This window comes from Monodelphis domestica, chromosome 4 (assembly GCF_027887165.1).
Source record: "Monodelphis domestica isolate mMonDom1 chromosome 4, mMonDom1.pri, whole genome shotgun sequence".
In the NCBI taxonomy this organism is placed as follows: Eukaryota; Metazoa; Chordata; class Mammalia; order Didelphimorphia; family Didelphidae; genus Monodelphis; species Monodelphis domestica.
Window position 1 is genome coordinate 386,367,859 of NC_077230.1, and position 26,675 is coordinate 386,394,533.

General features: G+C 47.4%; 2 protein-coding genes across 7 annotated transcripts in view; one reads left to right on the forward strand and one right to left on the reverse strand.

Moving 5' to 3' along the window:
- Window positions 1–14,464, forward strand: part of HSPG2 (heparan sulfate proteoglycan 2) — a 173,273-nt gene extending 158,809 nt beyond the window's left edge. For all 6 annotated transcript variants that reach the window (XM_056795621.1, XM_056795623.1, XM_056795625.1 and 3 more), the window contains 17 exons: window positions 191–308; window positions 1,099–1,243; window positions 1,706–1,805; window positions 1,980–2,089; window positions 2,314–2,422; window positions 3,024–3,122; window positions 6,344–6,565; window positions 6,888–7,132; window positions 7,931–8,102; window positions 8,564–8,686; window positions 9,034–9,084; window positions 9,874–9,949; window positions 10,406–10,484; window positions 11,343–11,413; window positions 11,628–11,711; window positions 11,976–12,079; window positions 12,664–14,464. In XM_056795621.1, the coding sequence (XP_056651599.1) occupies window positions 191–308; window positions 1,099–1,243; window positions 1,706–1,805; window positions 1,980–2,089; window positions 2,314–2,422; window positions 3,024–3,122; window positions 6,344–6,565; window positions 6,888–7,132; window positions 7,931–8,102; window positions 8,564–8,686; window positions 9,034–9,084; window positions 9,874–9,949; window positions 10,406–10,484; window positions 11,343–11,413; window positions 11,628–11,711; window positions 11,976–12,079; window positions 12,664–12,836 (2,081 nt within the window). In that variant the 3' untranslated portion in view covers window positions 12,837–14,464. The remainder of the gene's footprint in view (window positions 1–190; window positions 309–1,098; window positions 1,244–1,705; window positions 1,806–1,979; window positions 2,090–2,313; window positions 2,423–3,023; window positions 3,123–6,343; window positions 6,566–6,887; window positions 7,133–7,930; window positions 8,103–8,563; window positions 8,687–9,033; window positions 9,085–9,873; window positions 9,950–10,405; window positions 10,485–11,342; window positions 11,414–11,627; window positions 11,712–11,975; window positions 12,080–12,663) is intronic.
- A 171-nt stretch (window positions 14,465–14,635) lies between these two features.
- Window positions 14,636–25,250, reverse strand: LDLRAD2 (low density lipoprotein receptor class A domain containing 2). Its single transcript, XM_056826192.1, has 5 exons — window positions 24,932–25,250; window positions 23,920–24,363; window positions 17,399–17,563; window positions 15,207–15,329; window positions 14,636–14,844 (listed from the first exon to the last, which is right to left on the reverse strand). The coding sequence occupies exons 1-5, from the start codon at window positions 25,026–25,028 to the stop codon at window positions 14,636–14,638; spliced, it is 1,038 nt and encodes a 345-aa protein (XP_056682170.1). The 5' UTR covers window positions 25,029–25,250.
- Between the last annotated feature and the right edge of the window lie 1,425 nt (window positions 25,251–26,675).

A 26,675-nucleotide genomic window follows, 5' to 3' on the forward strand; every position in this document is an offset into this window, starting at 1 on the left:
GGGTTTCCCCAGGGGAATGTGGGGGTGCGGGAGGTCCAGCCACAGTGGCAGGTGAGATGGCTGTCCCAAAAAGAGGCAAAGGCCAAGGAAGGGTCGGAAGGCTAGGGAGGAGCAGACCCAGCCCGGTTCTGGAGGGGCACGGGAAGAGGGAAGCAGCCAAAGATGCTTCTGACCTGGTTGTTCAACACAGGCATGCTGATTTACAATGGGCAGAAGCAGATCCCCGGGCCTGGGAGCCCCGTCAATCTGGCAGCCAGGCAACCTGACTTCATCTCCTTTGGCCTGGTGGGCGGGAGGCCGGAGTTCCGGTGAGATGCCCTCCTCTCCCCACACCCCCACTTTTCCCTCAGAATCCTAGAAAGGTTTGAGGCAGAGCCATGGGACAGTCAGGCAGCTGAGAGACAAGGAAGGAGACACCCCTGTTCTTGAAGAACTCCCAGGCTGATGGAGGAGACAGTCCTGGCCCACAGGCCCTCTATGAAGGCCAAAGGCAAAAGAGTGCAATCCAGTGAAACTCCTTATGTGGGGTAGGGAGGCGTTGTTGTTAGAGTAATTAGAGGGCAGGACTAGATGGGTTTAATCTGGGAAGGCTTCCTATCTTAGTTTAGTTTAGTTTAGTTTCATCTTTAATTTTATTTTAATAACAAATGTCCACATAATTTTTCTAAAATTAGATGATTCATGTTGTCTCCCTCCCTTCTTCCCTCCTACCTCGCAGAGTTGACAAGCAATTCAATCTAGGTTTTATCATACACACACACATAATCATGCAAAACTTATTTACATATTATTTTGATTTCAGTCATTTCATTTAGTTTTGTCTTTATTTCATTATAATAACAAATTGACACATAAGTTTTTGGCTAGGCGTCCTAGAGTCAGTCAAAGGGTCTGGATTCAGATGAGAAGACAAACATAGGCCTGAAGGGAGGGCTGCCATCTTGTTTGGGACGTGGGGACAGAGTAGGACCCAAGAACTCCTCCCGTCTAGTTTCAGCTTCTGGGGTGGCCTGGGCCTCCCAGAAAGTAGGAGAGCCCCCCAATCCCCACAGTTCCCAGTCCCTGTCTCCCTTGTCACTGACCTCTTGACCTGAGCAGGTTCGATGCCGGCTCTGGCATGGCTACCATCCGCCATCCCACCCCACTAGCCCTGGGCCAGTTCCACACAGTGACCTTGCTTCGAAACCTGACCCAGGGCTCCCTGATTGTGGGCAACCTGTCCCCTGTCAATGGGACATCCCAGGTGAGACACGGGCACTCTCTCCCACCCCCTTCCTTTTCTTTGACCCTCTGAGCCATAGCCTGATCCAGTGGGGGAGACAGAGTCCAGCCACAGGGGGCCCCCAGAAGGAGAAGGGCGGAACAGGGCCTCCCCCCGGCGAGTGTTCTGGGTTCCTGGGAGAGGTGTATTCTGTGACCTTGGGGAGCCCTTTGAGGGAAGCTGAATCAGAGCCAACCCCAGCCCCCTTGAGCTCTTTCTAGGCCCTCCGAGGGCTTCTCCCAGCTCAGCCCCAGTTTGGGATGGAGACAAATTTCTATTTCATATCCCTGCTAGTCTGGAGCATGCCCGGTATCAGGGAGGAAACAGAAGGCCCTTCTTCCTTTATAGCTGGGAGCCTAGAGCCAAGCAGAGGCCAGGGGCAGCTGGAGGAGGGATTCCTACCCCTTCTTCATTCCATTGGTGCCTTCATTCATCACCTTGCAGGGCAAATTCCAAGGGCTGGACCTGAATGAGGAGCTCTACCTGGGCGGCTACCCAGACTACGGTGCCATCCCCAAGGCTGGCCTAAGCAGCGGCTTTGTAGGTACGATTAACCTTCCCTCCCCCAGGGGGACCCCATCCCAGACATCTGAAGTTCCCCAAAACTGCCTCAGTTCTGCCCCCAGGGGAGGTGCATGGCAGAGTGTCTGTAAATGTGGCTGGGCATGCGGGGGGCCACGGGACATCTTCCTGGCCCCAGCATCCACTGCCTCCTTAGGTTGTGTGCGGGAGCTTCGAATCCAGGGTGAGGAAGTGATTTTCCAGGATCTCAACCTCACAGCCCATGGCATCTCCCACTGCCCCACTTGCAAGGACAGACCCTGTCAGGTGACGTTATCCTCTCTCCTCCTTTCTCCTGCCTGGGCCGCCCCCAATACCCAGTAAAGGGCCCACTCCCACCTCAAGACCTTTCCCTTCTGCCCCTTCCCCATCCTTCCTGCCCTTCCACAAACCTTCTCCTGCCCCAGGAATGGAAACCAGGACTTGGGGCCCCTGGGAAGAGGGAGGGCCTGAGGGCACTGGAGGCCTGACCCATGGAGGCCACATTGCAGAATGGGGGGCTCTGCCGGGATTCTGAGAGCAGCAGCTACATGTGCACCTGCCCTGCTGGCTTCACTGGGAGCCGCTGTGAACACTCCCAGGCCCTGCACTGTCACCCAGGTATGGGGCACCCCACCACTGAATCTGATACAAGAGGGGGGGCAGCCTGTATGGTGGGAAGGGCAGGGAACTGAGCAATAATACGGACAATCAGCCATTGCTAGCATTTACATGACCCTTCCTTTCTGTCTTAGAATTAATACTGTGTATTGGCTCCCAGGCAGAAGAGCAGTAAGGGCTAGGCAATGGGGGTTAAGTGACTTGCCCAGGGTCACACAGCTGGGAAGTGTCTGAGGTCAGATTTGAACCTAGGACCTCCCATTTCTAGGCCTGGCTCTCTACCCACTGAACCACCCTGCTGCCCCCTTAAACTTATGTCACATAAACTTAAACACATGTCCCATTCCCAGAACCAGATTAAGTAATTACCAGCTCCACATCTCTAGACTATGAGTTCAGCAAATATTAGGCCTCAAATAGCCATCGCCCCCAGTCTCTACCACTCCCTCCAGCCTTCATCCCTGCCCTTATGTGATACCCTAGGAATGCCCTTGTGTCCTCCCTTCTCCCAATGCCTTGAAAGAGAGGCAGTTTTCTTGGCCCAGATGCACCCTGCCCCTCACCATCCTCACCACCTACCCCGTTCCTTCTGCTTCCCCAGAGGCCTGCGGACCTGATGCCACCTGTGTGAACCGGCCAGACGGCCGGGGCTACTCCTGCCGCTGTCACTTGGGCCGCTTTGGGGAGAAGTGTATGGAAGGTAGGTGACGCCATAAAATGGGGCTGTGAGCCACAGGCTGAGAGAGAAGAGGCAGGAGCAGAGAGGACGGAAGGAAGGAAAGAAGAAAAGAAAGCAGACAGGCTGATCAGAGACTTTCTTTTCCTGCTTAATTTTTTTTCTCTATTACATGTAAACAAAATTTTTTTAACATTCTTTTTTTAAATTTTGAGTTCCATATTCTCGCCTTCCCTTCTCACCCCCCTCCTTGAGGAGGGAAACAGTTTGACATAGATTATCCATGTGCAGTCATTCAAAGTATTTCCATATTAACTATGTTGCAAAAGAAAATTCATACCAAAAAAAAAACAAGAATAATGAAGAAAGTTTTAAAAATATGCTTCAGTCTTTATTCAGGCTGCATTGTCAAAAAAATTAGTTTTAAGCAGAAAAACTTATTTTTAAATTTATTTTTCTTACAATTTCAAATTCTCTACTTCCCCTCTCTTACTCCCCTACTTTGGGGGGAGGGGTGAAGACATAACAAATATATATATCCATGCAAAACAAATTCCCATATTGGCCTTGTCCAAAAAAAACGAAGAGGAGAAAATATGCTTTAGTATCTGGAAGTGGATTACATTTTATGTCACAAGTCTTTTGGAATTGTGGCTGGTCTTTGTGTTGATCAGCGTTACTAAGTCTTTTGAAGTTGATTATCTTCCCAATTCTGTGGTTAACATATGAATTGTTCTCCTGCTTCTTTCTGCTCACTTCCCTTGGCCTCAGTTCATCCATGTCTTCCCAGGTTTCTCTGAAACCATGCCCTTCATCATTTCTTACAGCACAGTAGTATTCTACTGCATTCATATGCCACGACTTGTTCAGCCAATCCCCCAAATAATGAGGAGCTCCTGTTTCCAATTCTTTGTCACCACTGCTATAAATATTTTTATCCACACATCCATTTCCATTTTCTTTGATCCCTTTGGGATACACACCTAGGAGTGGTGATGCTGGGGCAAAGGGTCAGTTTTATGATCCTTTGGGCATAGTTTCAACTAGTTCTCTAGGACAGTTGGACCAATTCATAGCGCCAACCAACAGTGTATTAGTGTATCTATTTTCCGACATTCCCTCCCACATTTAAATTTTTTCCTTTTTTTTGTCTTAGCCAATTTGATATGTGTGAAGTAGTATATCAGAATTTTAATTGGAATTTCTCTAATCAATAGTAATTTGGAGAATTTTTTAATGACTATTGATTACTTGAATTTCTTCTTCTGAAAATTGCCTACCTCATATCCTTTGACCATATATCAGTTGGGTCATGGAATTAATTCTTGTAGATGTGATTCAGTTCCCTATGTATTTTAGAAATAAGACCTTTTATCAAGTGATAACCTTTGTACAACCCAATGGAATTGCTTGTCAGCTCGGGGAGGGAAGAGGGGAGGGAAAGAAAATGAATCATGGAAACATGGAAAAATATTTTTAAGATAAATAATTTTTTTAAAATAAAGACCTTTATCAGAGAAACTTGTTTTGAAGACTTTTTTCTCCCATTTTCTTATTTTTCTTATCATTTTAGTTGCATTGATTTTGTTTGCACAAAAACTTTAATTTTATATAATAAAAATTATCAATTTTATCTCCCATTTTCCTCTCACTCTTGTTAGGTCATGAACTCTTTTATCCGTAAATCTGACAGATAATTTCTTCCCTCTTCCATTATTTACTTAAGATAATTGTCCTTCTTGTACAAGAATATTCATAGCTGTACTCTTTGTGGTGGCAAAAAACTGGAAAATGAGGGGAAGCCCTTCAATTGGGGAATGGCTGAACAAATTGTGGTATATGTTGGTGATGGAATACTATTGTGCTCAAAGGAATAATAAACTGGAGGGATTCCATGGGAACTGGAACAACCTCCAGGAAGTGATGCAGAGTGAGAGGAGCAGAACCAGGAGAACATTGTACACAGAGACAGACACACTGTGGTTCAATCAAATGTAATGGGTTTCTCCATTACTGTCAATACAATGTCCCTGAACATTCTGCAAGGATCTAGGAGAAAAAACACTATCCTCAAGCAGAGGACAAATTGTGGGAGTAAAAACACCAAGGAAAAGCAACTGCTTGACTACAGGGGTGGAGGGGATATGACTGAGGAGAGACTCTAAATGAACACTCTAATGCAAATACCAACAACAGGGAAATGGGTTCCAATCAAGGACTTATATGATACCCAGTGGAATAGCGCATCAGCTATGGGAGAGGTGGTGGGAGGGGGGAGGAAAAGAAAATGATCTTTGTGTCCAAGGAATAATGTTGGAAAATGACCAAATAAAATAATATATAAAATTAAAAAAAAAAAAGATAATTGTCCTTAGTGTTTAAATCATGCACCCATTTTTAGCTTATCTTGGTATATGGTGTGAGATATTAATCCACGTCTACTTTTTGACTGACTGCTTTCCAGCTTTCCCAACAATTTTTGTTGTACTGAACTGAGTTCTTGTCCCCAAAACACAGATATTTGGTTTACCAAGCACTAGATTACTGTGCTCATTTGCTTGGGTACATTGTTTTCCTAATCTGCTTTCCTACCATTTCTTATCCATGACCAAATTGTTTTGATAATTACACTTATATCACATAGACTGAGATCTGGCATGGCTAGGCCACCTTTTTTCATTGATTCCTTTGCTATTCCTTTTGTTCTTCCATGTCAATATTATTATATTTTTTTAAATCCTTACCTTCCATCTTAGAATCATTGTTCCAAGGCTGAAGGGTGGTGAGGGATACGCAATGGGGATTAAGTGACTTGCCCAGGGTCACACAGCTGGGACGTGTCCAAAGCCAGATTTGGGCACAGGAACCCCCATCTCCAGCTGGCTCTCTATCTGCTGAGCCACCTAACTGCCCCTCTGTTACTAGCTCTATAGTTTTTTGGTAGTTTGATCAATATGGTACTAAATAAGCAAATTAGGTTTTTTTTTTTAATTATATGAGCAAGTAACATTTTTCTAATTATTTAGATCTATTTGCATTTGTGTGAAGCATGCTTTGTAATTGTGTTTCTGTAGTTCCTATGGGTCTTGGCAGATTGTTATATTTTATCATGGGTAGTTATTGTAAGTGGAATTTCTCTTTTTCTTTCTGATGAGTTTCATTGATAATATACAGAAATGTCAATGATGCGTGTGGGTTTATTTTATAACCAGAAACTTTGCTGAAGTTGTTCGTTGTTGCTCCAGGTGTGACAGTGACGACACCAGCCCTGTCGGGTGCTGGTTCCTACCTGGCATTACCTGCCCTCACCAACACCCACCACGAGCTCCGCCTGGACCTCGAGTTCAAGCCGCTGGCTCCCGAAGGACTCCTGCTCTTCAGTGGTGGGAAGGGCGCCCCTGTGGAAGACTTTGTGTCCCTGGCCATGACTGGTGGGCACCTGGAATTCCGCTATGAACTGGGTTCAGGTGAGTATCCTGTGCTATAAGGAGGGTGAGGATCACGGACCCCTCACTGGGTGCCAGGGAGACGGGCCCAGAAGCCCCTGCGACTTCTAATAGACGGCTGAATTCGGGTGCCAGTCTTGGTGCCCCAAGCTGGACTCATGGATGCATGTGCCCCTCCACTGGAATGACTGCTCCAAAAAACATTTCCTGTGCCCAGCTGAAATGCCAAGGCTCTGTGCCAAGCTATTTTAGTAGCTCCTTTTCCTTCTCCCTTTACTCACCCTCTCCCTTCCCCTAAGAACGGGGCCAACGCTAAGCCTGCCGTTGCTGATGCACATTGTAGGGACGGCCGTGCTCCGGAGTACCCAGCCCTTGACCCTCGGTCGCTGGCACCACGTGTCTGCAGAGCGACTCAATAAGGATGGCAGCCTCCGCGTAGATGGCAGGCACCCAGTGCAGCGATCCTCCCCTGGCAAGAGCCAAGGCCTCAACCTGCACACCCTCCTCTATCTGGGTGGCGTAGAGCCTTCGGTGGCTCTGCCACCTTCTGCCAACGTCAGTGCCCACTTCCACGGCTGCATCGGTGAGGTGAGCCTTCCATCTCCGAGCCCCAGGTTCTACTTTCTGCCATTCTCAAGTCCCAACTTGCTCTCGCCTCTTGACTCTGCCAAGCTGTGTAACTACAGGCAAATTTCCACCTTAGTTTTCACTTCTGTAAAATGGGGATAATTATACTTACCACACCCTTTCTCACAGAGTTACTGTGATTCTCAAATGAGATCATCTTTTGAAATTGCTTTGCTGGGTGGCTCAGTGGGTGGAGAGCCAGACCTAGGCACTTAAGGTCCTAGGTTATAATCTGGCCTCAGACACTTCCTAGTTGTATGACCCTGGACAAGTCAATTAACCCCCATTGTCTAGTCCTTACCACTCTTCTGCCTTGGAACCAATACAGAATGTTGATTCTAAGACAGGAGGTAATATTAAAAAAAAAAAGCCATGGGGAGCCATGGCAGTTTGAATAGGGGGATAAAATGGTTAAACCTGTGCTTTTGGAAAATTCCTTTGCTTAATGTTTGGAGGATGGGCTGGAGAAGTGTCTTGATGCAGGGACACCACTCAGCAAGCCGCTCTTGCAATAGCCCAGCTGAGAATTGGCAAAGCCCTGCATCTGAAGCCCAGAGGGGCCAGAGACTGGGGCTCTGGGGAGCAGAGGTCACCTCCCCAGGCCCCCCACCCAGCAGGCCAGAGAAGAGGAGGTCAGGCCGCCAGATCGCCAGGACCCCCAAGCCCTCAGCTCTGCTTTTGCCCTTGTGAATCAGCCAGCAACTGCATTCTTGGGCCTCGTCTCCCCTCGTGCAAGCATTCTGCTTTCTCTGACTCCAGGTGTCGGTGAATGGGAAGCGAGTGGACTTGACCTACAGCTTCCTGGGCAGCCGAGGAGTCGGCCAGTGCTACGACAGCTCTCCCTGTGAGCGCCAGCCCTGCCAGAATGGTGCCACCTGCATGCCTGGCGGCGAGTATGACTTCCAGTGCCTGTGCCGGGCCGGTTTCAAAGGTGCGTGGAGTTCTCTCCCTGGGCAGGAGGGAAGAGGCCGAGGAGTGAGAAAGTGAGGGTGTGCCCTGGGGCAGAGGGAGCAAAGGGGCCCGTAGGGGTTTCCTTCAGAGGGTCTCGCTCTCCCTGGGGCACGAAGGAAAGGGAGCCAAGCAGGTGCTCCAGAGTTGGCTCTCAGAGGAAAGGAATGCTGTCCATGAATCCCAGCTCGGACACTTGGAGATAAAAGGAGTAGGAGCTAGAGCCAACTCAGTTAGGTTCAGGGTTTGACTCCCAATCCAGTTCTCTTTCTACTAGGCCTTTCTTCCTTTGCTGGGGGAAGTGTAGGCACATAAGAGCCTCTCTGAGGCTGCATGAAATAATAATCCTCATCTCCTTTGCATGCTGCCTAGTCCTCCAGGAAAGAGACCTAGCATGATGGTGTCCAGGGTCCCCGATGCCAGTTACTGTCTTTTCCCCCTCAGGAGACCGCTGTGAGCATGCTGAGAACCCTTGCCTACTGCCAGAGCCCTGCCTTCATGGAGGTACCTGCCAGGGTGCCCGCTGCCTGTGCCCCCCTGGATTCACTGGGCCTCGATGTCAAAAAGGTGATTCACCCTTTCTTCCCCTTGCTCCTGCCCAGGCCCTTCTGCCCCTGATCCCATGCCCCAGACCCATTCCTGGGAAGAAACATGTCCTGGTGGAGGGAGCGCCGCCCTTAGGATCAGAAAGCCTGGCTTTGGGTCCTGGCGCTGCCGGGTCATCTCGAGAAGTCGCCTTCCTTCTCTGGACCTCGGTTTTCACATCTGAGAATGATGTGAAACCCTGATGGTCCAAGGTCTGCTCTAGCTCCAATGCTCTGAGGGTTTATTTGACTCTGGGCCCCACGTCTAGCCTCTGCCTGGACAAGTGCAGAGTGCCTGATGGATGACCAGGCCCTGCCCCTTTCCCACAGGCCAAGGCGCTCCTGAAGCTGACTGGCATCTGGAGGGCAGTGGAGGCAATGGTATGTATTCCCATGAGAAGTCCAGCCTGACGTGCCCTGGGACAGTGGAGAGGAACAAGGCGCTGGTTCCTTTTGTCCACTCTGTCCTGGACTTTTCTGTCCCTTTCTTCCAAACATTCTCATCTTTGGTTCTGGTCCCTGGTCTCAGGGTTCCCTTCCCCCATTCCCCAACCCAGGAATAGCCAGTGGGCACATTTGTCTGGGCACAGTCAATTCCTTTCGGTCCTTTCAGTGGGAGAACCACAAAGCTTAGCCAAGAAACAGTCCCTGCCTCACAGAGCTTCTATATAATCTAGATTGGCACAGACTGTTAAGTGGGTACATCTCTTAGGTTTAAATTTATTATACAAATTATATATATATATATATATATACACATATATATATGTTATAAATTTTTTATTCAATTCACAAAACATTTAGCCAAATAATTAACTGTGTGCAGATCCCTATAGACTTTGCATAGGAGGTTGGGGTGGCAAAGAGAAGGTGGTTTACAAAGTTTAGAGGTCAGGCTGGCTGTACCAAGTGAGTGGGTTTGCCTATGCATGGACAGAGCGTGGGGGCATTGTTGACCTGAGGTAGCCTGGTGATGGGATGGAAAATAAAAGTTGTGGGTGGACCTTTTTCCCTGAGCAACAACCCAGAATCCTTGAAAGTGGGAGAAGGAATCTAGAGAAATAGAAGCGACACAGGATGGCCCCCAGCTTCCTGAAGTTTTTTTTTCCCCATCCATCCATCCATCCATCCATCCATCCATCCATTCATTCATTCATTCTCCCTCCCAAGATGCTCCTGGACAGTATGGGGCCTATTTCCATGATGGTGGATTCCTGTCATTCCCGAGCCGTGTATTCCCTCGAAGGTAAGGCCTCTGCAGGGATGGGGGCGAGGGGGCTTCTTCTGAGTATTATCCTCTGCCTTCTCCGGGGGGGACAAAGACAGTGCATCAGAGGAGACTAGAACCATGGCTCGGGGTCCCTCAGACCCTCTTTGCTTGCCCTGCCAGCAAGGCCTAGTTCAGGGGTGTCAAACTCAAATAGAAACAGGGGCCTCCAGACCATACATGAGCATCCTTGCTAAGTATGTGATAACTTTCAAAAGCCCAACATTAACATGATCTGTCTTCTCCTGTATTTGGCTCGTCTCAGTATTTCCCAGTTACACTGTAACTGTTCAGGACACATAAGTAAAGTGGACTGGATTTGGGGTCTCAAGACCGAGGCTCAGCTTTCTGTTTCTGACTCTCTAAAACAAAGGGATTGGACTAGAGGGTCTCTAAAGGGCCTAAAACCAATGAGCCTTTCTCCTCCTTGTCCAGCCACCCCGACGTTCCCGAGACCATTGAGTTGGAAGTTCGGACCCACACTCCTAACGGTCTCCTGCTCTGGCAGGGAGTGGTGAGCGGGGCTGGGGGGGCTCGGACCTGGGGGAGGCAGCAAGGAGGCCTCAGGCTCTCTTCTCACCTTGTTAATTTTTTGTTTAACTTTCTGCAATTCAGTTGAAGCATGTATTAAGTATTTATCGAACAGTATGAAAAGCACAAAACTCTAGGAGTCAGGTTCCTCAGCGTCTCTTCTCCCCTTGTCAGTTTTGGGTGAAACTTTCAGCAATTCAGTTCAATTGAAGCATGTATTAACCATGTTGTACACAGAACCCTGTGCCAGGGTCAGGAAGGAAAGTCCTTTTTGCATTAGACTTAGAATCAACTCCAAAACATTTATTAAGCACTTTCTGTGTACAGAACAGTGGGGTAGGGAGTGGGATAGGGCTAACAGATTAAGAAAGACCCTCTAGGAGCTTTTAGTCTAATTAGGGGAGATTCCACATACAAAAAGAACTAGAAAATACAATTTAGAGTAAATGTATAGGGTGACGCAGAGTGCTCCAAGTAGAGAGGGAGGGCTATGTAGACCTTATCAGACTGCTTTAGAAAGGCCTGAGTTTAGATCTTCAGATTGGACCTTTGATGACTTAGGTTTGTGAAGCTGGGCCAGTCACTTAATTTCCTTTGAGCCTCAGTTTCCTCATCTATAAGGGGAGGGGGTTGGCCAATCTAGCTTCTAAGGCCTCCACTGAGCTCTAAGCCCGTGGCGCTCTGTGACCCAGGGGTCAGGGAAGACTTCCTGGGAGAGGTGGTGCTGGAACTGGGTTTTCAAGGATGGATGGACGTTGAGTGGTTAAGCAAGGGAGGGAGAACAATGTGGCCTGGTGAGGGATCTCCAGTCCTCCAGAGCAGCTGTGGATTTCTGTGGCAGGAGGCCAGAGAGGAAGGCCGTGGCAAGGACTTCATCAGCCTGGGGCTAAAGGATGGGCACCTAGTGTTCAGGTGAGATCTCCATCCCTCTGTGGGACCCATGATTCATGCCAATCCTGCCCCCCTCCTTTCCCTTCTTCCTCTGGCCCCACTCCCCCAGCCCAGCCCTTCCTGGGCTCTCCCAGAGAGAGCCCGGGCATCCCCTGGGGAGGCAGAGGTTCCTCAGTTCCTCTGACTAGTCACCTCTCTGGCGGATTCTCATGCCTCCTTGGGTCCTTGTGTGCAGTTACCAGTTGGGCAGTGGCGAGGCCCACATCATCTCTGAGGATCCCATCAACGACGGTGAATGGCACAAAGTGACAGCCCTTAGGTAGGACGAAGGGCAGCCTGTCTCTGAGGGACCACTTGTATGTTTGTCCTATCTGAGTTCCCCTGGATCAATGCTCTGCTCCCCCAGGCTTGGGACGCTGGTGCTGGGAGGGCTGACCCTCAGGGAGATAGGATATTCCACCAAGCAGGGTGGGGTTGACCTTTGGAGAATGGAGGGGGGAGGAGGGCTTGGCCCTGGGGAGCTCCCCAAGGACAGCCCAAGAGGGGCCAGGAGGGAGGGCCTCACCCTGCATTATCCCTACAGAGAGGGCAAAAGCGGCTCCATCCAGGTAGATGGAGAGGAGATGGTGAGTGGCCGCTCTCCAGGACCCAATGTGGCAGTCAACACCAAGGGCAGCATCTACATTGGTAAGGCATAGCCTTCCCCCGTTCTCTGGGGGGTCAACAGGCCACTTGGGTGGAATGGGAAAGAAGAACGGAGCAGCAGGGAGACTTGACTTGAGGCCGATTCTAACTAGACGACTTGGGGCAAATCATTTAACTTTCATGAGAAAGTTCAAGTCCCTCTTCTGTCGCATGAAACTGAAAACCCTCGTGTGTTCTACATCATCGGTGTGGAAGGAAAGTTCTTTATTACTGTGACTATTCTCTGCCTGTCCAGAAAGCCCTGAGCCTGATGAGGCCACAAGAACCATCCTTGGAGTTCAGGGCTAGCCCAGGAGAAGGACCACAGGGTTTAGGACGTCTTAGTGCCAGGGATAGCTGGCTTCAAATCTCGCCAAGGCCCTTAGCTGCTCGAGACCTAGGGCAAGTCATTGTACTGTTTCTTCATGAGGAAGATGCAGGGACTAGACAAAGAAGACCTGTGAGGTCTGGCCCTTCAGCTCCCAATCTGTGATGATCCCATGACCTAGTCCTTCCTCTGGGATAGAGCGAGCAGGGAGAAGCTCTGCTGTATCCACCTCATGCTGATGAGCTTTCCTCCCTGACAGGTGGCGCTCCGGATGCAGGGACCCTCACCGGGGGCAGGTTTGACTCGGGCATCACAGGCTGCATCAAGAACCTGGTGCTGCACTGTGCCAGCCCTGGTGGTCCTCCCCCACAGCCCCTGGACTTGCAACACCACGTCCAGGCCGGTGCTAACACCCGTCCCTGCCCCTCCTAGGTGCCTATGCAGACTCCTGGGCCACGTGCCCCTGGATAGAACAAATTGATGATTATATTATTATTATTATTATTATTTTGTAAGAAACAAAGGCAACCATCATGCTTTGCTGCTACCCGCCTTGGGGCTGGGCTGACCCTGCCCCTTGGGTTGGCAGGGGGCAAAGCCACAGGGTGAATTGGGGAGGGGATGGGTACTGCGGGATGCCATGTGCATCAGAAAAGCTAGCAGATTTCTTGGAATTTCAGGCTGGGAACAGTAGGACTCACACTAGCTAGGTCCTCTGCCATGCCAGAACCAGATAGCCATGGAATGCCCAGGCAGCATCTGGCCCCAGGACCCCTCCTATCTGCCCTGCTTTCTGCAGGAAACTCATGCTGCCTGTCTCACCTGGGAGACCGGAGAGAGACTGGGCAGAGAAAATCCCCAAATCTCCAGCGGGGCTATAAGAGTATGCTCAGTATTCCCCTATTCCTCAGCTTTCCTTCCTTTCCACATAGTCCCTAAGCCTTGCAGCTGAAGAGTTCCCTCTTGTCCCTGGAGCCAGTGGCCAGCTTTGAGCCTTCTCATCCCCCCACCCCGGGCAGAGAGGAGCAGGGGCACCCCGGGCCCCTTTCTGACAACTCTGGCCAGAGTTGACTCATCATCCTAGCCCGGCAGATTCTCTTGCTCACCTCCATGCCCCCGACACGAGCACCAGCCTGCCATGTTCTCCACACCCCCAGCATCAATCTGCCATGCCCCCTTTCCCGGAAACTCAAAACATTTCTAAAGCTCCTCCTATGTGCCAGGCACTCTCCTAGATGCTCAAGGGAAAGAAGAGGAAACAACCCAGGCCCTGACCCCTAGGAATTTAATCTAGGGGATAAAGAGGAAACTGAGGGAGAATGGTGCCAGCCCACCACAGCCCTCGCTGGCCCCCGCACTCTGCTCTCCACTGAATCAGTCTGTTGTTCCTTAAACCTCCTCCGATACAGCTGGACACCTCGCAGTGCCATCAGAGAAACGCATCTGGACAATGGGCTGTCTACACAGCCAGCTCAAAAGAGCATTTGTTCAAGGCAAAGCTCTGAGAAGGGAAAACTGGGTCAGGCTTTGGGCCTGGCTTCTGCAGGGGGGACAGCCGAGAGATAGCCGGGGTCCCCCCAGAATCGGTCTAGCTGGGGTTAGTGGGAGGATGGAGGGGGTGGCCAAGGTTGACCATCTGTTGTTGCTGCTTGTGTGTGGTGGGGATGCACAGGAAGGAAGAGGTGAAATAGGAGATGGCAGGGCACTAGCTGGGGGGAATGAGGGAATGCCAAGAATTTGTGTCTGATGGGAAGGCCTGAGAGAGCTCAGATCGGAGCTTTGGTTCCCTTCCATCCCCCACAGCAAATCGAAGTGGGATTGAGGAGGCCCAGGTGGAGAAAACGCCTCCTCACAGCCAGGTCCTCTCTCTTCCAGTCTCCCTCCACCTCTGGGGCCTGGCACCCCACAAAGCTCCCCGAGGGCCTTCCTGTTGGGTGCCCTCAGGGAATGTGGCCCTGATGGGAAAACAAACCAGGTCCCTTGCCCATTGTGAGGGTGGGATGGGGAGGGGAGCTCCTCCTGTGGTCTTTGTCTTTCTTCAATAAAAGGTGCTACCCCCATCCCAGGTGCCTTGCCTTTCTATCTAGGGATCAGCTGAGTTCAATTCAAATAGTGTGTAAAGCACTTGGCCAGCCTAAAAGGGCTATAAAAATATTAGCTACAGATGATGGCAGGGGAGAGTGGGGACAGAACTCACATTTGACTTGGGGGGGGGGTGGAATCTGGGGGCTTTAATCGGGTCTCCCCTGGGGCCCGAGCTGTAGTGAGAGCCCTGGTAGGGCTGACCCCTGTCCCCCAGCTTGGCCAGCATGCTCAGAGGAACCCTGAGGGGTGACCCGGCCCAAGCAGAGGCAGCCAGGCAAATCCACAGGGCAGCAGGCGGTGTAGACAGAACTGTAGCTAGGGAGCATTTTGAAGGTCCTGGTCCTGGTAAAGCAGCCTGGGAAGCAGCAACAACACCACCAGAGTAGGCCTGCCACAGATCCCAGAGAGCCCAGGAGTAGCAAGGATGCCAGCAGAGTCCATGATGCCCCTTGCCCTAGGGAGTAAGAGACCCCTCCTCAGCACAGGCTGAAGCCCCGGGCCTCCAAGGCCTCCCATTTTCTCTTTCTCAGAGGCAGTACAGTGTCACTAATGAAGCCCCTCATGTGGAATTAAGGGACCAAAGGGAGAGGGGGACCTGGGCAAGTCTGGGAGCATGGGGGGCAGGAGGAGGGCTCTGGGCAGTCCTGGTTTCACTGGGCATCCAGAGCCAGATTTTCTGCCTTCAGACTGGAAAAGGACCAAGAAGAGTCAGGCTACCTGTGGCAGATCTCTCCCGGAGGCCAGGCTGGCTCTCCTCTGGCTTGCTGCTATTGCTGCCAGGGTTCAAAGACCTCCGAGATGTCCAGAAGACAGGAGATGTTGGGGCAGCCGCAGTCACAGCTGGAAACACAGCATCTCAGAGCTGAAAAGGACCTCAGGGGGCATCTAGTCCAACCTACCTCTCCAACATGGCGGACACCTTGGGCTTTGAATCCCCAGGACCTAGTCCTGAACCTGGCATGGAGTAGACCCTTAATAAATGACTGTTGCCTAATTGATTGACTGTAAACTTTAAAAGGCCATAGAGTTGGGGGCCAGGGAGGGAGTGCTATCGTAAAAAGGATTCTGGACTTGGGTGGGATCACAAGATTTGGGTGAATCCCAGCTCTTACCCTTAAATAAGTGAATGGAGGGGGGAGCTTTAATCAAGTGCTTACTCTATGCCAGCCCCTGCCCTCAGATTAATAGGGGAAGACAATGCATAGAGGGGGAATGTTCTGGTCAGGTTATTCACAAGGATGGCTGTGTGACCAGGGACTTGGCCATTTAAGTCTCTGAGCCTTAGTTTACTCTTCTGGGATATGATGGTGCTAATACTTCCTGCTGGGAGAAAAGTTCTCTGAACCTTCTCACACGAAAATATTCAGGACCACCAAGGGACAGAGACTCTTCTGGCTAACCTTTGACTTTAGACTTTGTCCTCATATCCAAGTAGGGGTTCTGCCGTGTGACTGAGGGTTTTCCTTGCTACTTCCCCCTTTGCTTTATAGTTTAACCTTATTCTCTCTAGAGGGGTCCAGAGCAAACCCTAAACAGCTGCTCAGCCTCTTCTATCCATTCCTTATTGCCATTGCTCCCCAGAATCCTCTGGGCTTTGCCATCTCTCCTGCTACTTTCTAAACAAGAAAGGACCCTAAGAGCTAAGATCAGATGACCTGGGTTCCAGTCTCAGCTGGATAGCTTTAACAAGTCAGGGTCACAGAATCTAGGGCTGGAGGAGATGTGGGAAGTTATCCAGAGTTCTAATTTTTTGGTCCCAGGATCCCTTTGCATTCTTAAATATTACTAACAACCAAGCCCCCCTCCACCCAAGACCTTTTGTTTATGTGGTTTATGTCATCTGATATTTACTATATTAGAAAGGACTTGTTTATGTGGCTTTAGGTCTACTGATATTTACCATATTGGAAATTTATATGTCTTAGTATTATTATTAAAATAATTTCTATCTTGGAGGCCCCCCTAAAATATTAAGGACTTGTTTATGTGGCTTTAGGTCTACTGATATTTACCATATTGGAAATTTATATGTCTTAGTATTATTATTAAAATAATTTCTATCTTGGAGGCCCCCCTAAAATATTAAGGACTTGTTTATGTGGCTTTAGGTCTACTGATATTTACCATATTGGAAATTTATATGTCTTAGTATTATTATTAAAATAATTTCTATCTTGGAGGCCCCCCTAAAATATTAAGGACTTGTTTATGTGGCTTTAGGTCTACTGATATTTACCATATTGGAAATTTATATGTCTTGGTATTATTATTAAAATAATTTTGGTCCTGGAGACCTCTTTAAAAAGTATTAGGACACTTTGTTTATATGACTTCTATCTGTTGATATTTGCCATTAGAAATTAATATCTTAGTAATACAATAATAGTCAGTCTTGGAGACTTCCTTAATATGGTTAAGGACCCCTTCCAAAGAGCTTTTGTTTTTGTCATTTATATCTACTAATATTTATCATCTTAAAAATTGGTCTGTCTTTGTATCATAAAAAGTTTTGATGCCTCTTAAAAATGTCCTAGGTATCATACTTTGAGACCTACTGATCTAGTTCAACCTTCTTATTTCAAAAAGCAGGCAATGAAAGGCCAAGAGGGGTCACTTGCCCAGAGTCATGGGGCTAGAAATGGTAGATCCCAGATTCAACTCCATGTCCTTAGATTGATTCCAAGTTCAGCCCCCTTCAAGGGTATCCACTGTTTTTTCCTCCGCCAGAGCCTGAGTTCCCTCTCTGCACTGTCTACCTCATAGGGTCATCAGAGAAAAGTGCTTTGTCAGGATCAGAAATGGCAGCTCATTAAGCCCATCCAAACCCTGCCTTCAGGGGGGAAAAGCTTTCAGGGCCTTGTCTCCCCCACTCCAAATGCCCACTAAGGGGGCCTATGCCCACCACTGACCTCTGCAGCTGGCAGGAGGGTATGCAGTCTGGTCACTGCCATCCCCACAGTTGTCAATGCCCCAAACGTCACACACCAGGCTCTGGGGGATGCACTTCTTGTTACGGCAGAGGAAATAGTCACCCAGACCACAGGGAGAAATGCTGGAGCTTGGAATCAGGAAAGCTGGGGAGAAAGAGCCTAGGGTTACATTAGACAAGTATGTTCATGTTGGCAAGAACTCTAGAAATAACCTACTTAGAGGGTACAGACCTTTCATTTGATAGATGGGGAAACTGAGGCCCAGGAAAGCTTTCCCAAGACCACCCAGAGACCAGATAGTAATAGATAGAGAATTTCAGGTCCCAACATTCTTTCCACATAGACTTATTCCTTCAACAAAGTGCCTCCTATTTACTGTATGTTTACAGCTCCTTTATTTCATAGATGAGGAAACTGAGGCCAAGGAAGGTTCAGGAACTTGTTCAAAGTCACTTAAGATGTAAGTAGCAGAACCAGGATTTCAATCTCAGGCCTTCTTATTCTAAGTCCAGCTTCATTCATTCATTCAGCAAGTGTTAAATTGCCTGGCTGTCTATTTCATACTGGGGACTAAGGAGAAAAGGGATAGTAAAGGAACAGGCACTGGGATAAGTGCTTTACAAGGAATTCATTTGTTAAGAGAAGGAGAGTTGCCCTTTGGGATTGTCAACATGGAAATGTAGAGATCCCCAGTTTATTTAGTTTGAGTATAGAAACCCTAGGTTTTGACCTTGTCACAGGAGAGGTTTCCCCCTGAGGGAAGGTCCCTCTTCATCAGACAGTGAACTTCCTGGTAGTTTGGGTGGGACCAACTAATCCCATCCAATATTGAACATCCCTTTTGTCCCAATGGTTTCCTCCCCCTAGGCTATGGTCCATGACCAAGGTGACCCAGCCCTAGGCTAAGTCTTTCCCTTTTGTGTCCATTGTAGGGCCCCAGCCCCTCACTATTATTCCTGTCTGGAACTCTTCATTTTCCTTTCTTACCATTGTAAAGTCAATCAACTGTCCCTCTAATCCTAAAGCCCCCAGGTCACCTAGAGTGGTATAGAAATTCCCCAAGTTCTTTTGTTCCCTGGAGTCCATCCTGAGTCAGTGGCACTCCCAGGGGCTAGTGACCAGGGCATCTTGACTGTGCAGTCTTGGAAAGCAGCTCTGTTGTCATATTAGTAGCGCTAACCCCTTTTCCCTTGATTAAAGAGTGGTTTTTGACTATTTAATAGTTCTGTGTTTTTTCTAGTTGACAGGATCCATTGTAAATGACATGAAGTGGTTCCTGAAATGGTACCCTGGAAGAGAGTGACCTGGGCCCCTTAGCATTCCTGATAACAAAGAGGGGAACTTTGTCCATGTTTGGGAAAAACCAGATTATTTTGAAAAGATCTGAGGAAAGACAGGCACAATTCCATGGCTAGGGGAGAGGAAGGAGGTGAAGGAAAGGGGTTCTAGGAATTTTAAAAACAATCAATCACATTTCTAGAGGGTTTGGACCTTTACAAACACTTTCTTGAGAGGAAACCTCTTTTTCCAGGTAATCTTAAATGTAATACATCTTTTCCAGATAAGGAAAATGAAGCCCAGAGAGTTCACCTCCTTATGTGTAATCTAGCAGGGCTGGGATTTGAAGACTTGTTTTCCTGGCTCTAAATCAACAGGATCCCTTTAAGTGGGCATTCATAAAGTTTAGTCTTGCCCCCTATTTTTATGTAAACTTTGGGTGTAGGCTTAGAAGATGTGCATAGATAACATAGAAGATCATCAAAATCCTGAACCAAAAACAAACTTTACAGGGACAATAACTCCAACTTATCTTAACAAACAATTATCATGGCTTTCCCCAGACCATAAAGCAAACTGAAAACAAAACTAAACAAAACACATTTCTTAAATTCCTTCTATTGAAAGACCCAGTTCTTGGGGTGGGAATGGAAGCAAAATGAAAATAATTCTGCATTTACTCTGTCCTACTTAGGGAGATCCCAAGCAAGTAAATAAACACAAGGTCTTTGGATAGTTGTAGAGAAGTCAGAAGTCCTCCAGTCCAATCTCCTGGTCAACCTGGCATCTAGAAACCCCAAACTTGTAGCCTAGTAAGATCTGATGAGCCCCAAGTTTTAGGACTAGCTTGTAAATTGGAGACCCCAAAGCTTGTACTTCTTCCCTGTTCCAGAGAGAATCCACCCAGAGGGGAATCTCTGGCTAACAGTTTCAGACTGAATAATGGACCCTAAGGAAAAAGACAGTAGCCCTCAGGTGGGGTCAAGCCCAAGCCCAAGTCCAAGCTAAGTGACTCTAGCTCAGTGGGCAACGTTTTAGTCTCCTAAACTGAAGGTCCTGAGCTCAATCCTCTAAAGGAGGGTGTGATAACAGTGGGAGAGTCAGTGTTCATTCCATGGTCTCACACAATTTATGGAGAAAAAGTACCATGACCTTGTTAGAGGGTAGGAAGAGTAGAGAAGACTTCCTGTAAGAAATAGGGATGTGAGTTGAAGCTTGGAGAAAGACTAGTCTTTTAAGGAAGATTTCCATCCTAGGGAGAAGGTGGGAAGGCAGGAATGCTTTCTAAACACGTGAAAAAAACTATATCTTTAGTGGATAGGCAAACTCAAGGAGCCAAAAGGATGGATGATTCAGCCACTGAAAGACCTAATGCCATCTTGGGCTGCATCCACAGCCACATAACATGGAGATTATGGGTCGCTGGTGGTTCTATTATGTTCTGTAATGTCCGACCCCAGATGGAATTCTGATTTTCAGTCCTGGGAGGCATAGTTTAAGAAGTGAACAAATAAGAGAATGAGTAAGGCAGGGAAGGGTCTGAAAACCATGTCACATAAGCATCCATTGGAGCCTCTGAGAACATCGAGTCTGGGGAAGAGACAGCTTCCTAGAGGGTGAAATAAGGAGTTTGTTCCAGTGTTGCGGAAGCCAAGATGGCATGGAAGAAAGTATAGATTTGTTCTGTGTTGTTCTAAAGGATCTGAGGCTCAAAATTGCAGGGAATTGGATTTCAGCTGAATATAATATCAAGAGACTCAAGGATGCAGTTGACTTTCCATCACTGGCAGCATTCAAGAAGTGGCGACCTAATGGAGGCGCCAGGGAGAGCATCCCTCTGCTGATTGAGAAGTTGGTCTAGCTGCCTGAAAAATGCTTCCAACTGGTAAAAGATTTTATTATAGTGATAATGTGTTGTTTGGATCTGTGTGTGTGTGTGTGTGTGTGTGTGTGGTAGGAGTAAAAATTTATCTCCCAAGCCTCTGTACATAAAATGAGGATGTAACTTAAAAGGATGCTGGGAATGTAGCTCAGGTATGGCAGCAGATGTAAGTGTGTGAGCATGAGTATAAGGGTAAGGGAGTGTATATATATATATATGCAGCTCACCAGGTTCAATAGCTTTGTATAACAATCGTCCAGCGATTGCTATATAAATTTTCCTGTGGGTTATAACTTGAGAAGGAGAAGGAAGCCGGAGGAAAATGGATGATAAATAAAGACTCCAAGACAAGTTAAAAGTTATGGGGAGCGGCGCTAGCTCCTTGTAATGTTTTCCTTTGAAGATGAATTAAAGGAAAACATGAGAAATAAGAAAACACGTGGAAGTAAGAATTCCCAGATAGAAAGCATGTGGGCGACGTGTCCCTAGGAAAGATAAGGAGAGATAGGAGGAAGAACTCTGAGGATGCAGAAATCAAGAGGAAGAATAGCACCGGCTCCCCCATATTTATTGAGGGATGTGGACTGGGAGGTGTTCAATGAATGCATAACATAGCATAGGTCTTAACATTGGTTGAATAGACAATGAATGACAAGATCAGAGGAGGTGGAGATTCCCCTGACATGCCTTTTTCAAAGGAATGAAGTTTGACCAGGTGAGAGCTAAGAGTCCATGGCTTAGGCTCAGGAATTCTCCTGCCCTTTGAACTGTCTATACATTGATCATTAACTGATCTAACCAAGTATCTAATACATCAACCATACTTCCCAGATGCCAACATGCCTGGTACGCTACATTTGGGATTCAGTTTTCTCATCTATAAAATGAGAGGATTAAACTAAATGACTTTTTTCTTTGAACTCTTACCTTCCGGGGGAAAACAGATACTAAGTATTGGTTCCAAGACTGAAGAGCGGTAAGGGCTAGACCATGGGAGTTAAGTGACTTGCCCAGGGTCACCCGGCTAGTTAATCTCTGAGGTCATATTTGAACCCAGGACCTCCTGCCCTCTCTAGGCCTGGCACTCTATTCAATGACCCACCTTAAAACCCTTTCCTGCCCTGGAATTCTGTGTTCTAGGATCCTGCTCAGTTCTGACATTTTATCTTCTAAGATCATTTCTATTTCTCCATTTTTATGTTTTGTTGACAGTTTTAAGTCCTTTTTAGTCCTAGAAATGCCAGTCTTGAGAATGAAACTCTTTAGGAATGGGGTTGCTTATGTTTTGAGTGATAATACATGTACATAAGCCAGTGGGATTGCTTATTAACTCCAGGAGGGGGAAGGGAGACAATATGGAGCCTATAACTTTGGAAAACTTATGTGTAGATTTGTTACTGGAATAAAATCAAGATAAAATTTTAAAAAGGAATAGAGTTGTTGAATGACCCCGTTCTATAACACAGCCCATAGAAGGCTTCTGGAATAGGAACAGGAAGGGAGCATTTATTAAACACCTCCTGTATACCAGGCCCTGGGCTGTATACTTTACAAATAACATCCCCTTTAAACCTCTTGACAACCCTGGGAGATAAGGGCTATTATTATTTTCATTTTACAGAGCTTAAATGACTCTACCAGGGTCACACATATAACAGGGGTCTGAAGTAAGATTTTAACTCTGGCTTTTCTAACTCTAAGCCTTGCTATCTCTGCTCTACCATCTAGCTGGATGGGCAGTGTGACAATTGCCCATCCCTCCAAACCTCAGCACATCATAGTCATGCCTCTCCTTTTCCTGCTGGGGAATTTACTAGGGGAGTCTCCCTTTGGAGGCTTGGTCTCCTTCCATACACCGCCATGAGCCCAAGTGCCCTCCCAAAGCAGCTTTATGCCTTTCAGAGTAGACCCTTCCACCTTAAGGACGCACAAGGAGAAAGGTATAATGAACAGAGTTGAATTTAAGAGTCAGGGAGACTTAGGTGGCTCAGTGGATTGAGAGCCAGGCTTAAGGATGGGAGGTCCTGGGTTCAAATATGAACTCAGATACTTCCTAGCTGTGTGACCCTGGGCAAGTCACTTAACCCCTATTGCCTAGCCCTTACCACTCTTCTGCCTTGGAACTGATGCCCAGTATTGATTCTAAGATGGAAGGTAAAGTAGAATTGTGCATTGGCTTTGGGAAGGGGGTGGGAGGAAGGGAGTAAAAGAACAAGAATCTTGTAACCATAGAAAAATATTCTAAATTAATTAAATAAAACTTTCTAAAACTTAAAAGCAAACAAAAAAAGATGGAAAAAGATGGATGAGTTAAAAAAAAAGTTAGTAGCACCTATATTTGGATCCTACTTATGATATTTGCTTGCTGTTTGACCCTGACTGAGTCATATAATTTCCCTGAGCCTCAGTTTCCTCAATCTGTAAAAAGTTGATTCCTATAATATTTAATTCACTGAGTCTTTGTAAGGATTATCTGAGATCATGTGTATACAGTGCTTTGCAAATTTTAAAATGCTCTGCAAATACTAATAACTATTATTATTAAGACCATCTTTAGGGAGCCAGAGTCCTTTAACACCTTAGGCAGACACTGGGTGGATATTGGGTAGGGCGTAGGACCTAGAATCTCAAAGCTCTGAGTTCAGGTTCAGTCTCACATACTTACTAGTTGTGGGACCCCCAGGCAAGTCTCTTAACTTCTGCCTTAGATTCCTCACCTGTAAAATAAAGATAATAATACCTGTCTCCCAGGGTTGTTGGGAGAATCAAATGAGATCATTTTAAAGTATTTAGCGCAATGTTGGGCACAGAGTAAATGCTATATAAATACTAATTTTTTTGTGGTAGAAATTTTGGAAAATAAGGGATAACTTTGGAGGTCAGAATAATATATATCAGAGCTGGAAAGGAGTAAGTGTAATGGAAAGAATACTAGATTCAGGTCAAAGGACCTGAATATAAATCCTATTTTTGCTACTTACTACGTGTGTGACTTTGGGTAAGTCCTTTAATCTCTGTAAGCCTCAGTTTCCTTCTCTGTAAAATAAGGGCATAGAAGGCCTCCACAGACCTTTTCAGCTCTAAATCTATCGTCCCATGATGCCCTGGTAGAACCTATCATTATATAGAGAAAGAAATGGAATCCTTGAATACTAAAGAGACTTACTATGGTTGGAACCATTAAGAAATAGATGCCACTCCTGCCCCCAATTCTCTGACCCAATCCAGAATTCTTTCTTTTATCTTAGGTTGCTTCCTCATTAGTTCCTGCCATCTTGAACTGCCCATCCTGCCCCATCTTCCCTCTCACCCCCCCCCCCATGCCACCTCAACAATATACCTAGTCGGAATGAGGTGAAGTCCCCAATGAAATCCACCCTGGGTTGCTGGCCTCTGGTCACTAGGCGCAGGCTCAGGGATCTGCCTGTGGACAGGACTGGGCCTGGGATGGTCATTCCACACAGTGGTTTCCCAAGGTGGGGTCCCTCCTTTGACCCATCATAGAATTGTACATAGGAACCAGTGGTGCAGGGGTCCTCTCTGAGATGGCTGGGCAGCCCAGAGGTGGTTATCTGGGGCAGCTCAGAAGAAGATGGCTGAGTCAGGCTATATACCAGAAAGAAACGAAACTGGAACAGGATTCTGTCCTGGGGGGAGGCAGCCTGTACAGTGAGCCAGCAGTCTGTCTCTAAGGCCACAAAGTAGAATTTCCGTGAATCGGAATGAGAGCGGATGATCATCCCTTCCCCTCGGAGCATCTGGCCACAGAAATCCACCAGATTGACTAGAGAGAAGAGAGGACAGGGGTGAAGGAAGGAAGTGGGGTGGGGGTGGTCAGGGTGTTTGAAGGGTGAGGCACCCAAAGCCGGTGTCCTTGGCATTGGGATTCCCTAAGACATCACGTTCTGTTCCTTGGGGCACGGCACCCTCATTCAGCTTGGATGCTGGGGAAAGATGGGGGCAGAAGGGGAATCTGCGAGAGCATTAGGCACCAATTTTACAATGTCATATGTACAGCCTATCTCAGGGTGGGTGGTGAGAGATAGGGGGGAGAATGCAGTACTACATCCACCTGAAGACTCAGGACTCTTAAGAGTCTGATTGTCCCTCCAAGCTTTGGGGAGAGGATTTGATTAAGAAAGAATCCATCCCTCCAGACAGGGCTTTGGGAGGGCATTTAAGAGAGATCTCCAAGCCCCAAAGGAAGGGTTCCCATACCCTTCTTATAACGCCCCAACAACTTTATCTCACCCTCCTTTTGGGGCCACTCAAACTAGAGTATTTCCTAAGAGGAGGGCAGGGCTGTGGGCTCCAAGAGATGCACCTCACCAGGGATGGTCAGTCCTACCCACCTACTTCTAGAGCTGATGCTTCCAGAATGAAAGCCCCCAGCAAAAGCAGGCTTGGGGAAAGCTTCAGGAAAGTAGTCCTTGGTTTGAGGCAGTCCATCTTGTATCTGTTCCAGACTGGTGTTGTCCCCAAGTCACCGGCCAGCGTCCAACCCTCTGAGACACGGACAGGCCGGGGGCTTCAGGTGAAGAGAGGTTCCTCCTTGCCCAGACCAGTTCAGGAATGAAGCCTGCTTCCAGAGAGGGCTGCAGAGGGAGAGGCAAGTCTCTGTCCTCAGCCCTAATCTCTATTGGTCTCTTCATGCTTCTTTGAGCTTTCCTTTCTTTGGGGTCAGGATTGTGTCTTGGGGTTGCCATGGAGATATGGGACCTTGGCCAGATCCAGGGGGGGGTAGGGTGAGAAGGATGATCTTGCTCACCCACCAGCCCCACAGAGAGTCAGGGAACTCAGATCCTGTTCAGCCCCGGATTCTGGGAAGGGGACACCATAGGATGTAAGAGCCCCCGCCTTCCTCCCCAGTCCCGCTACCTTGGAAACTTGAGGAAAAAGAATGAACTGTCCAGGGAGGTCCAGACGCAAGGCTCCCAAGCCTCACTTTATTAGGCTGAGGTCTGGAGAGAAAGCATCAAATGCTGAGAGCACTTGAATGCAGGAATCTACCCCAAAGAGGTCAATGACAAAAAGAAATGGCCCAAAGACAACAGAAATTTCTTAGCAACACTTGTAGTGGCAAATAGATGGGAACAAAGCAGAGGCCCGTCTACTGAGGAATGGCTAAACAAGGTAATAGTGTATGAATGGAAAGGAATATGACTGTGCTGTAGGAAACAATGAAGAGGGATGATGAGAACAGAGGAGTCAGGAAGACTTAATTGAGCTGATTCAAAGTGAAGTCAGCAGAACCAGGGAAGCAACATATGTATACATTGACAATAGTAGCATAAATGGAATGAGCAGCAATTACAGATGAAATAGAATGCTGCCTAATGGTGACGGCCAAGCTTCGTCCCAAAGAAGAAATGTGAAACTGCCCCTCTCTGCTTTTTTGAGGTAGATAGCACAATGGAGAGAACTCTGAACCTGGAGACTGGAAGACTCAAGTTCAGATCCAGCCTTAGACATTTACTGTGTGACCCTGGACACGTCATTTAAGTACTTCCCACAATTCTCTGAAACAATCTCTTTTGCTCCTTTTGTAGAACACAAGGGTATTCCATCATATTCATATCCAATAATTTGTTCAGCTATTCCCCAATTGTTGGACATTCCCTAAGTTCTTACTTCTTTACCACAACAAAAAAGGTTGTATATTTCTGTACATTTAGGACCACCATTGAAAGACTACAGTATTGGTTCCTCCACAGCACCATGTTGGGGGTCTCCAATGAGATACAGAGGAAAAAGTGGTTAAATAGTCTTCTGGAAGAGGAGGCAAGACTGGGTTACAGCTAAGGGGTGGCAGGAAGTAGATTTTTCTTTTAAATTAAATTTTATTTTTTCCCCCAATTACATGTAAAAACAGTTTCCAACATTTTGAGTCTTGAATTCTCTGTCTCCTAGTCCCCAGATTTACTGTAAGCTATCTGATATAGATTTTGCATGTACAATCATGGAAAACATTTCCCCATATTATTAATTTGAAGAAGGGGGAAAAAAAGTAAGAAAAAAAGGGAAAAAAGTTTGCTTTGGTCTGGATTCAGAATCCATCAGTTCTTTCTCTGAAAACAGATGACTTTTTTTTTTTTT

What these genes read in the sequence shown, in the direction of transcription:
- LDLRAD2 (XM_056826192.1), bottom strand. Translation starts at nt 25,028, where the DNA reads ATGGACTGCCTCAAACCAAGGACTACTTTCCTGAAGCTTTCCCCAAGC. An exon ending in AGCATCAGCTCTAGAAGTAG is followed by an intron (nt 24,364 to 24,931) that starts GTGGGTAGGACT and finishes TCTTCTCTCTAG; the next exon opens with TCAATCTGGTGGATTTCTGT. An exon ending in CCCTCCTGCCAGCTGCAGAG is followed by an intron (nt 15,330 to 17,398) that starts GTCAGTGGTGGG and finishes CTGTGTTTCCAG; the next exon opens with CTGTGACTGCGGCTGCCCCA.